Source organism: Grus americana, chromosome 3 (genome assembly GCF_028858705.1).
Source record: "Grus americana isolate bGruAme1 chromosome 3, bGruAme1.mat, whole genome shotgun sequence".
NCBI lineage: Eukaryota > Metazoa > Chordata > Aves > Gruiformes > Gruidae > Grus > Grus americana.
This window is the reverse complement of record NC_072854.1, coordinates 114,225,887-114,238,371: the sequence shown is the minus strand read 5'-3', so window position 1 is coordinate 114,238,371 and position 12,485 is coordinate 114,225,887. Positions and strand designations below refer to the sequence as shown.

Sequence of the window (12,485 nt, the reverse complement as noted above, 5' to 3'; positions counted from 1 at the left end):
GTGGGAAAGTACAAGTTCTAAAAATTGTACAAGTAGCTAGTTCCAAGAGTGGTACTTCTGCACCATCATAACAGCTTGAATAAATTTTATTACTTATATCTTCTAGAAGGGTGGTCCGACAACTTGTATAGATCCATATCACTATGCTAACATGGATAATTTTTAAAAATTAAGAAAGGCTGAAAGCATTGGTAGCATTCATTTAAAGCAGATTCTTTTGGAGTCTTTGAAGAAGGATATCCATTGCAAAGTCTATGTAACTTTTAAATGTTTCCCTGTTAACAAGGGAGATCCAGATTATGTTGACCTCCTCTTTGGAGGTGCATCTGGAGATGTAGAAGTGTCCATGATTCAATGATACGGATTGGACAAACTGGCTAGAACTAATTGATTGTTTTAATTTAATTTGGTATTACTCTATCTTCTGAACAGAAATACCCTGCCTACATAAAAGGGGGGGTCAGGGGATGAGACTGGGCCACTGAAGACCCAGCTGAGATATCTGTCCTCAGTCAAGGAAACACTACCTTGGCTGGACCAAGAACTGTATGTTTCTTTTTATTTACAATTACTTGGTCTCCTCCTTTTTGTGGAAAGAAAATTTGAATGGATGAGGGAGCTGGCCATATGCCCGGCCCAATTCTGTCTCTGTATGCAACTACAGTATAAAACCGCTGTCAGCCCTCTATCTGCACTTGACTGGACACATGGAATCTAACATCTGACAGGAGGGAGGATTTAATGTTCAGACTTATTCACATCTTGAACATATTTTCTGAATTTTCAGTAAGATCATTTTCAGTTTGTTTTTGAGCTTTTCTTGGAATCTTTATGTTTCAGAGTTTGAAAGAAAATTGGGATGTGTACTAGGATTTCCTTTATTCTTTTATAAATTACTAAAACTTTGTCTAGAATGTATTTTTAAACCTAAAAACAATTTATAAGGAAAATTAGTTAAATTTTACATGTAGAAAGATCTCCATGGGTGAGGTATTTGTTAATTTTACTCTTATGCTCTTTAGCTGGCTCACGTGACTGCCCTGAAAGTGAAAGATCACAATGGTATGTACTAGTTTGCAAGAGTCTTGAGATTTATTTATTACCATGTAATGATATATATTCTGTAGTTGCAGTCACTTGTTCTAATCGTATTTGGCTTCTTCCTGAACATTTTAGAAATGCTTATGTAGTTACTTTAATTTTGTACATGCTGTAGAGTTCTTTGCTGGGAAGTAAATACCTGGATGGGAGTTACTCCCTTAGGAAGAGGGGACAGGAGAGTAGAAAATGAACACCTGGATAAATACGTTTATTAATATTCATAACAAAACTGCCACTAATGTTTCCATCTTATGCTTCTCTAACTGTACCTTTTTGGCAGCTCTTCAGAGCCCTTCAGAATTGCTTACAAGAACTTTGGTAACTGCTGTAGGGTGTCTTACTGGTGCTGTAAATTTTTGGCCTTAATTCATCCCTTTTATAGGGACAGCAAATTGGCAAAGTATCTCACACATTCTATCTGTCTGGGAAGAGATAAAGTAAACAATAAACCTTCACAGGCAAGGCTGCTTCTACTGGATGTGATTCAGTGACTGAAAAGGTGAAGAACGGGAGAAGCTGTTTCTGATAAATATTCTGGCAGTGGGGGTCAAAACACTTTCCTACTGGCAAAACGGGAATTGCCAACACCATCGTTGGAGTATGTCAGTGTTAGAGGGAAGGCTTAGGGAATCAAAACATAGACCCGATTCCGTTCTTCACTCTTAATAAAGGCCTTATGATTTTGAGCCAGTCTTTTCTTTCTGGGATTAACAGTGCTGCTATTTGTTGTGATTCAATATTTTGTATTTCTTTTCAGCATCTTTTAAAGAAGAAGAAAACTCTGCTTTTGAGACCCAGCCATTTCCTTCTCTGCAGAGAGTAAGCAGTGAATGTAGAGCAATAAAGATGATTGTGGAACATGAAAACCTGCATTTTTCTTTCAGCTTTGCACACGTAGCAAGGGATACTCATTTTTTGTTTTTAGGCCTCTGATAACAGTGCTGGAACTGAGAACATAGACTTTATTGTTGGCCACTGGAGCCAACTTAAAAGTAATGGTTTGCATATCTTGCAAGCTTTTTAATTCCTGAACCCAAGTCGTATAGCTCAGGATACACTCAGTATTACATCTGGTTAACATCTGGACATTGCATTTTAATACATCGACAATTGCTTGCTAATTGTGGAAAAAAACCTAGCCTTTGGCAGTTCATCACATACTCTTGGCCATCTAGCAGAACCAGATACAGAGAAGTGCTAGGTGAATTTCTAGTATGATCCCATTTATGATTATTTGCCAACTCTGGGCTTTGTATTGGGTTATTTTTCACAGAAACAACTGACAGTTGTTGACCAAATACCGTTTGATACCATTTACAGTGTGATTTTTCTAGAACTACTATTTTTTTTTTCCCTTACTATTTTTCTTAATGTCTGAACTGCTTATTAATATGCCTTTTAGGGACTTGTTTTATACAATAATACTGCTTTTTATTTGGTTTATGGAAATGATTAATATCCAGTTATCTATAGGCTTATGTCAGAGCATGTATGAAATACTGCCGGGTCATATGCCCTTTTTTATATATATACATATTTCTTCTACTGTCTAATCAGATTACTGCATAACTACAGAAAATAGACAACTTTTTGTAATAGACAAAACTACTGAGGTTCAATTCCTCTACCTGCCTTGATTCCTCAAATTCAGTTTTCTTCCTGTGAGAAAGGATATGTTACTCTTTTCTGTACATGTCATCTTCATAGGGTTAAAGAATCGTCTACCAACGCTTCCCTAATTTCATTAGCTGTTAGGTTCACCTTTTGATTTGAAGTCACCTTACAAATAATTCTTTACAAGAATTTAACATACTTTAGTTGTCATCGTCATAATGGCAAGCTCATGGATTTCATGCTTAGTACTATGTGTTACTTAAGATAATTTTTGCATTCCAAACAACCTCCTGGAGAAGTAAAAGCTTTCTTGTTTAGTTGTACAAATGGGGAATTTATCACATATGTTAGGGTGAATTGACTTGCATTTATACCTTGTCAAAATTTTGTCCTTAAGAGTTTATCCATTTTTGTATTTCCTAACTTTGAAGTAGAAAAAGGTGTATATGTATCTTGTGTTAAATGTTAAAAACTTAGGTTTTCTTATTCTACTGTTAAACCCCATTGGTGTTAAATTCCAATGTATTTTCCCAGTAGTTACCATCATAGTGCTTAGCTGTACTCCTTTCCCATGGTGTCTCTTCATATTGGCATTTTTTTCAGGTCCTGGAGTCTGTTTCTGAAGATGTTGGGTTCAACATAGAAATAAAATGGATCTGCCAACAAAGGGCAAGTAAACGTACATGTGATTTACTTTGACTTTCTCATGGCTAAAGCTTCTAATTTGACATGGCAATTTGAGCTACAAACAAAGGCATGATTTTGGGTTTTTTATGTGACAATTTTGTTATAACACACTATCTTTAAAACTGGGAGTATAATAGCACTGCTCTAGCAAATGAACAAACTTACTCTTAAAACAATAGGAAGTATTTATAGGATTGAGTTCATAATGCAGCTTAGACTGCTTTTAGTAGAAACATCATTTTTAAAGTCAGTGTATCCCATTTCTCATGCTATACATGAGAAAAATGACAAGAAATTCAAACTCTCCTGGCCCAGTGCAAGAGCAGCTACAACGTGGTGCAACAATACAAGCAACTGTTTCCTTCTTGTCCACAGTACTGTGGACTCAGCTGGACTTCTTAGTGCTTGGTCTAAAAGGAAACAGTTGTCATGGCTAGGACTGGAAGCCTGGAGTGGGGGAAGGAAACTAAGTAGGGTGGTAGGTGGAAGTCCATATGCATAGAGACATGCTAATGCTCTGAGACAGGTCAACTGCAGAAAGGCTGGTACCTGCTATTCTCAAATACAAAGGATGTTGCATTTTTTTTCTACAAATCTTACTGTTGCCTTTTTATATTTTTGAAATAGCAATAAAAGATATCTGTAATAGTTTTTAGTGATCTTTCATGGAATTCCATTGTGTTTTCAAAATTAGAAAAGGCATCATGGAAACTCTCCGTGGATGGGAAGACAGTGAATTTTTTAGTGAAACTCATGGCTGTTAGAATTCAGCTGCACCTCACAGACTAGCAGTCCTGTAGAGCTGTAACTAGCATTCAGTAGACTGAAAGAGTGACTTCTGTATTCAGACTTGCAAACTGAATTCTCATTTTGCTCAGGTTGAATGAGAGACCATTGCTTGTTGAAATAATTTTAGTAAGAATTTTTTTAAATGGCTGAAACTTGTTTGTTCTTTTTCTAGGATGGACAGTGGGATGGCAACTTGTCAACTTACTTTGATATGAACCTCTTTCTAGATATTATTCTAAAAACTGTTTTGATGAATGCTGGAAGAAGAAGAATAGTATTTTCTTCTTTTAATGCAGATATTTGCACAATGTAAGTTAAGAGATAAATAATGAATTTCTTTTTTAATTTGGTAAAATTTACTTTGGACATAAGAATACCTAACAGGAAACAAATAACATGTTTTGATTACACCTAAATTTTGGGTGCCAAAATAGTTGGGAATTGAAATGAGACCATGTTGCCATCTGAGCTGTGCAAAAAAATAAAATAGGAGAACAAAGTCAAACTAGATATTTTTAAGTGCCTTCCTGAATGCTTCAGTCTTTCTTGACACAACAAAAAAAGTCAAGTTTTCTCCTAGTATCACAAAATCTTTTTCAGTCATACTTGAGTGGTATGCAAGCCTCACTTGCAAATAAAATCTTGTTACAATTTTTTTTTTCACTATATCTGCCTTTTAAAAAAGGACAGAAAATGAAACAGCTTTGGATTACCTGTGTTTGGTTTGGGTTTTTTGTGGTGGTGTTTTTTTTTTGTTTTGGGTTTTGTTTTTGGTGGGGTTATTTTGTTGTTAACTGTGGTACCATCTCATCACACCAGCTGGGAACTAGAGGAACTAGAAGAACATGCAGTAAAAAGTGTAATTCTCCTCATACAGTAGGACAGAATTTCTCTGCTCTTTAAAAAAATTGCAACCTGCGAACTTTTTTTTCCTAACAGGGTTCGGCATAAGCAAAACAAGTATCCTGTGTTATTTCTCACTCAAGGAGAATCTAAACTCTATCCAGAACTTATGGATCTTAGATCTCGTACAACTCCAATTGCCATTACTTTTGCACAGTTTGAAAACTTGCTGGTAAGCTGACAATTTCTGTTATTACTCTGTAGTAAAATGAAACTGAATTATTACTACTTGTAAATCTATTGTTTTTGACACTAATGCTTAAAATTACAACTGACCTTGTAAAAAAAAAATACACTAACATTTGGTAACTACCAAAATAATGTCCTTTGTATCAAATGCCTGTTTAATACATTGTTTAAAAAATAGTGCTATCAGTGAACTCTTAATTGTATTAAGTTATTTTTTTGTTATTATGGATGAAATTGCAAGGAGCTGCAAGTGTCAAAAGATCAAAAAAACCCTAACGTGAGAGTGTTTCAGAAACATGGATTTTAATTGAAGTCTTTTGTATTTCAGGGAATTAATGTGCACTCTGAAGACCTACTGAGGAATCCATCATTTATTAAAAGGGCCAAATCTAAAGGTCTAGTTATTTTTTCATGGGGTGATGATGCAAATGATCCAGATAACAGGAAGAAGTTGAGAGAATATGGTGTTCATGGGCTAATATATGACAGGTACTTAATTGTGTATTAATAATAAAGCTGAGAAACTATTGTATCCTGATTCTTGTGAAATTTCACATTGTGTTTTGGTTGACTGGGTACAGAATATCTGCCTTTTGTATTAGAAGTACAAGAAGCCCACAAGCCTAGCTCAAGAACAAGACTAACACCAATTCCTACTTTCAGCTCTACATATGAAGCAAAATGACTTGTTTCTCCTGAAGTTAACGTAACTATTATTTCAAAGAACTAGTGCGTGGCATACACATTCAACATGCTGTTAACATTCCTGATGGTAATTTGTACATGACATGGTGAGGACAACGTTAGTTAACTGTTTGACTGAAATCTTCAGCTTTCTACACTTAGTTACAGAAATGGTTAACACAACTTAAATGAATGATTAAACTTAATTTTTTGCCAACATTCTGTTGCGTTTCAAAGCTGTGAATTTACCATTTTTTCTATTAAAGTTAGCTTGGAGTGACTCCCAGGGCAAACTGCCAAATTATTTGCTTAAGAAAGTACTTCCTGTAAACGCACAATTCAGGTGAATGTCAGAATACTGCAGTTAAGCTTTGAACAAAAGTGTTATTTTAATTCCTTATAAACCCTGAATGTTTTAGCTCTTCTATTGTAAAAGATGTGAAATTCATTATTACAAGCTGATGATTAATTTTGGAAACTATCAGAAATTCTGATTTAATAGATTGCAAAGAATATGTAATTGGGAAAGCATTAAGTGTAGCTGAAGTGTCAAATTACAGAAGACTTTGAAACCTCTTGCTTTAGCAAGGGCATTACTTTGCATATTGTTTTACCTGGAAAACAAAAAAAAAAGGAGCGGGGAGGGGAGTGTCAAGTAATTTTTCAAGGGCTCTGTTTTATAAAGTGGAAACTGAGTCAAGTTAAAATCAGAGGTGAGGAAATAAAATATGTTTTCTCTTAGAGTTCTAGGCTCCCATTGTTAAAAAAAGTTAACTCCACTGTATTCTTGACTATGTTGTGTCTCCTACAACTCAAGATTGAGGCCCTTTAGTAGATGAAAAGTATCTCTGGACTAGTGTGCAGTTGAAATGGTACTTTGACTTGTTAGTGTATAGTCATAGGGTTGTTAAGCATATCATAGGATCAAATTTCCTAACTTGAAGTGATAAATTATTGGTTTATAGACAGGTGGGGTGTTTTAATCAAATATTACTGCATAAAGTGTTCTTATGAAATGTCTGTTCATCTGATGTCTCCTAATCCAGTCTTTTAGAGTTCTTAATTACTCCTGATGTAATAGATACGCACTACTATAGTAAAGCAGGTAACAGCCTTATTTCTGACTTCTTGTTACTTTTATTACTTTAGATACTTAATTGCTCAACACTAAATAATATTGCATTTATGTCAAGGCTGCAAGTCTGCTCTCTGTCATCTTATGTTCCCTTTTGTACCATTTAGTGTGTTTTAAGTTGCAGTACGATAGCAAAACACCTTTTTACCTCACCTTTTGATGACTAACCTATTCATTGGAATTGCTGAGAGGCTGAATTCCCTTGTGGATTTAACTGAACAAAAAATTCTTAACCTTCCTGCCCTATTTAGACCATCTAGATTCTTAACAGTACTCATCTCTCCTCTCACTGCCTGCCCCCTGTATCTCTTCCCCTTTGTTGACATCTTTCCACTTGGTTGAGAGGAACCCCAAAATTAATATTCATTCCAAAGCTGTTTAAAAAACAGTAGTTCAGTGGTGCATTTTTTCTTTTGCAAGTTACAAACTGCAATTGAGTAGCAAACAATTATCTTGTTTCAGTATAATTGTTGCAGGCTCGTTAACTGTAATTTCTAAATGTTACTGACTTTTTTTCTGTAGGCCAAAACAAATACTGGAATGTTCCTTGATTCTTAATTAGTTTTTGAAATTTACTAATTGTCTGAATAGAATTGGATTTAATCTTAATATAGGTTCCTTAGAAGGCACGTGATGCTTTCTGAAAATTGCATCAGATATGTCAGGCTAGACATTTTGAAATGCAGGTGGTACCTGCAAATCCTGGATGGTATTTCTAAATGTAAAACCTGGCAGCAAGTCTTTCCATTCTTAGTTGGAGCTGCTGGGTAGAGGCAGTCTTTCAAATAATTTGAGACTATGAAGTTAATCAAGAGTTTAAATTGTCATAAGTTTAAATAAGTATGGAGTAAGCATCCATATTTTGTGATGTTTGAAGTTTAGAAATAGATAAATTCAAAACTACTGTGAGGTAGATAGCAAGTAGAGATGTACATGTCTGTTTCAAAGTCTAGAAATAAGTAGGGACATAATAAGTAGGGAAATAAGCAGTAATCTGTTTATTAGTTTGAAGCCTGTTTATGCTATGGTTGCATCTTCAAATTCCAGAATATTTCCAGGGCTGAATCAAGATGTGCTTCTTCCATGGCTTCTGCAGAATTTTTGTTCTCTGGACTTAAGGCCAAGTCCAGACACTTATCAAAAATCACTGTGTCTCTTGTTTTGTGTTGCTGTTTACTAGATTTTTACTTAAACCATCTTGGTAAGTGTTGTTTGTCTGAATAAGCTAGGAAGTGAATACAGGAATTGTATAAGTTGCTGATATCAAGTGTCGGGCAGAAAAAAAAAAAAGCAGGTAGGGGGCCTGGCTTTGTTCTGCATGGAGAAAAACTGCAAGACTAAATCTGGGAAGCTTACAAATGCCAGCGCTATTAAAGGAACAATCTCACTGGGGCAGGGGAAGGAACTCCCCCCCCCCCATCCAGTCCTTTTTCCGCTTGGGCTGCAGGGTATTAGATATACCCAAAGTCATTAAACCAAATGGATGGTCTAGTGCAGCTGCTGGGACAATATTCTGGTTTTTTTGTATGTTCAACTAGCATTCATCTCAGCATCTAAAATGATATCTAAGCTACTTGTGTTAAAAGGGCACCTACAGAAAAGGTGCCACCTCTGCCTCCAGGCTTCTAATCCAGAAAAGTACTTTAAATGCATGCCTGGGTATCTTCTGTTCACACAGAAAATTAAATCTCATGCTTAAAATGTTTTATTAGTTTGATGTTTAGATTTTATTTAGAGAAGAAACTTCAACTTATTGTAGTGAAATTCTCTGGATTGGCAAAAATCATGAATTTTAAAGCAGGATTTGTGGGGTGATTTATCTGGTATTTTTCTCCTGGATAAGCTTTGTAAACAGTCCAGGAAATAGTTCTCTGAATATACTTAACTCTGTAAGGACAATGCAGTCCTATATTTTTACACCAGTTGGCTATGTATTAAATACCAATGTGGAGAGGGGATGGTGCTAACTTACACTTGCATGATATTTTTTTAATTCATTTTACATGATCTGAGTTATGTTTGAATAAAGCACACAGGTGCATGAAAATATTAAATCAGTAATCCTCAAACATTTACACTGAAAGCTTTTCCATGAGAATCTTCAGTCTGTCTCCTCTCTAAACTGCATGTTGCACTTGCAGATTCGAGACAAAAGCTCTGTGCTCTATTAGTAACTTCCCAAAACTTTAACACAAATTTAGTTGGCAATAAAAGCAAAAGCGTTCAAAAACACTTCTCAAAACTAGAAGATGATCTAAATCTGCACCATTTTATTTGCCTGAAACTGAATGTTACTTAAATAGCAGCATGGATATATGTAGGAAGTTAACTAGTATTAGTTGATTTATAATGTAATCTACTCAGTGATTGAATTAAGATGTTATGCAGTGACTGTCTAAGTATTTCCTGTTTGGCAAATTACAAAGTAAAGAAAAATGAAAAGTTTTAATCAAAACCTTCAAAAAATCTTTTTAGCATGAAAACAATATTTCAGTGCTGCTGACTCTTCAGTTTTGGACCAAGTAATAGCAAAGAAAAACAGCTGTGACTGAGACTTGCTGGGTGTATGTGTTTTCAGAGGCTGCAAAAACACCTGGTAGTAGCTAAGAAAATAATTCCTATGCCCACTGCATAACCGTGGAATGCCCTGCAAAGCTTTTTTGTAGAAAGTGGGAAGTCCTTTGAATATTACTTTTTTAAAATTAGCAGTCTTCTGCTGGGCTTGCTTATTAATAGGAAGTCAAATGGAGGAACTTTGGTGCATAGTTATGTATAAATAATTGTCCTGTTGCAGAATGAAGGATAGGGAGATGAGAGTTTAATCCTTATTTTGATGGTAATGTTGGAAATAATTCCTAAGAGAAGTCCTGAGCTATGCCAACTGATAGTGTTTCATGGACCCAAACGAAAAGTGGGGACAAAAAATTCTGAGGTACAAGGGCAGCTGTGTTTCAAATTTTCTTGTAAACCAAAAGCAGAGAAGACATACTATACACACATTGGAGCAGACTGCCTGAAAGGAGTTTGGAGGGTTGGAAATCTCAGTTGAACATCGTTGAATATGAAGCAAGAATTACAGAATTCATGCTTGCCCTGGTAAAAAACTAATAAAATTCCTGCCAGAAGCTACTTAGTGTCATGCTTAGCCATGTTCTGTGAACAAGAGGCTTAGAAATGTGCCTTTGCTCTTCTGGTGTCTGATGGGAAGGACTTAAGACTCGCAGTTCCTAAAGTGTATTGCTATATAGAAAACTATCTTCTAATTTCAGTGCTTTGTCTTGAATGCATAGAGAAATGCATAATGTGTAAGCTAACTTAAGAAAGCATGGGTTGTACCTGCATCCTGGAAGGAAGGAAGGTTGGGCTTTTATTTTGCAGATGGCTTTTCTTAGGCAATTTTGGGTCATATCTTAGCCTGCTTTAGATTATAGGTTCTGTGCAGGTAATTTAACTGCTGTGCCTTCTGTGCATATTCCATAAAACTGGACAGCATTGGCCCTCACTTCTGTAACCTAGGGGTTTCTGTAAAGTAACTATCTTTGATCTTACTGAGGGTAATGTGATACACATCTTTATTTCCTGCAGAAGTGTTTCCTCATTAGAATGCCATTTACTATATCACTATTTGAGCTGCATGTTATTTTGGATGTCTTGGACTTGCCACCAGTTTACAAATTGTCTTCCCTGGGGTAAAAAGGCACCTGGCACTGTATCATAAAGCACTGTTTTGGTAGTGACATTGTGTTCCTTTTGGATGTACCTTGAAATTATGGTATGAAAGAGAAAGAATGATGCAATAAAAACAAAATTATAAATGAAAGTATGAATATTCATAAGAGACTAAGGCAGAAGCCACGGTAGTTTCTTCCAGAAGTTTTCATTCGAAGGAGATAGACCTGGAGACCTGCAATACCTGAAACTCTATATGCGCAGTAGCTATAAATGAGGGGAACTGGATGCCAGGATTTAAATTTTGGATATAAATAACATACTGACATTAGAAATAAATGTTGGGAGATCAGAATGTATGCATGTCACAGTAAGTGTTGCACCAAAGTTAGCTTACAGGAACATGAATGCTTTTGCTTGATGATGAATTACACCAAAATAGTATTTGAGTTATGCTTAGTGCCTACACTATCACACTCAAAATGTGCTTTGGATTTGGACAATTCAGTACCATGTTGACAATTCAAATGCTGCAGGTTTGTTTACATGTGTGAAAACAAGAAACTGAAAAGAGGATATACTATTTAAAATAGTGTAGATAGTTAAATTTGTATTAAATACAAATAAAGATCAGATTTTCTGTTTTTCACTCTTTACCTAATACTGTAATGGTAGTTTTAAAAAATGGTTCCAAATTGGAGGTAGGGAGGCGAAATGTTCTTGAAACAGTAAGTATAAACTCTATTCAGTGTTATGTACAGGTCGCTACCTGTACATAAAGTGTATCATAGTCTGTTCAAATAGTCTCAGGGCTCTGAAACTTCTTAGGCTTTTAAGTTTGAAGCCTGGAACTCTGCTCTTACTTAACTGCCTTGTGCCACCTGTAAAATCACATTTTTCAGGAGAGTGAGGTAGATGCCAGTGGGTAGCTTTTCAGTATATCCAATGAAATTACTAACCATTGTATAAAAGGAATACCATTTTATATTGCAAGATGAGCAACAAAACTCAGTTTGCTAGCCTGAAATGTACTGTTTTTATAGACTTGATACCTACTTTTACTCTAATAGAGAAAAAAAATCCAAGTTGCTTCATGTGTTCTACATTTCTGTGAACTGTCAGATTGTACTGATCAGGTTTTTTTTTTCTTGTTTATGCAGGATATATGACTCGAATCCTGAACAACCAAATATATTCCAGGTTGAGCAGCTGGAACGACTCAAGAAAGAATTACCAGAGTTGAAAAGCTGTGTGTGTCCCACAGTTAGCCACTTTAAATCCCTATCTCCGTGTAAATGTCATCATAGTTGCCTGGAAGAGAAAGCTGTAGATAACTTGAAGAGTGTTCAAATGCAAAAGGACTGATTCTAGGCAGAGTGCTGTTTTGTATCTATTTAACTTTCACCATTGGAACAGTGCTGTCTATGCCGTCAGGTTCGTTTGTTTTATTTTAAAGTCCCCAAATCGCAATAACTGTGTTCCTCCTTCCTGACAGTACTTCAAACAATGTTAAAATATTCAGCTAGTCATAGTTATTGTTCCAGTTCACATATACAGTTTTATCTTTTTCTGATAATCAAGTCTCAAAGCTTGAAAAAGAAAATTGAGTATTAACACTCAGTGTGTTTTTAAAAATAAAAAATTAAGCAGTCTGAGGAGTGGAAGCTCAGAAACTAAATTGTAGGGAAATTACAATGATCTGATACTGAATATG

At 35.5% G+C, this 12,485-nt stretch overlaps 1 protein-coding gene across 8 annotated transcripts in view; it reads left to right on the top strand.

The window, feature by feature from the left end:
• GPCPD1 (glycerophosphocholine phosphodiesterase 1) overlaps positions 1-12,374 on the top strand; it is a 45,785-nt gene extending 33,411 nt beyond the window's left edge. For all 8 annotated transcript variants that reach the window (XM_054820629.1, XM_054820630.1, XM_054820633.1 and 5 more), the window contains exons 14-20: positions 1,023-1,062; positions 1,859-1,920; positions 3,319-3,384; positions 4,364-4,500; positions 5,131-5,266; positions 5,612-5,772; positions 11,932-12,374. In XM_054820629.1, the coding sequence (XP_054676604.1) occupies positions 1,023-1,062; positions 1,859-1,920; positions 3,319-3,384; positions 4,364-4,500; positions 5,131-5,266; positions 5,612-5,772; positions 11,932-12,136 (807 nt within the window). In that variant the 3' untranslated portion in view covers positions 12,137-12,374. The remainder of the gene's footprint in view (positions 1-1,022; positions 1,063-1,858; positions 1,921-3,318; positions 3,385-4,363; positions 4,501-5,130; positions 5,267-5,611; positions 5,773-11,931) is intronic.
• The last annotated feature ends 111 nt before the right edge of the window (positions 12,375-12,485 follow it).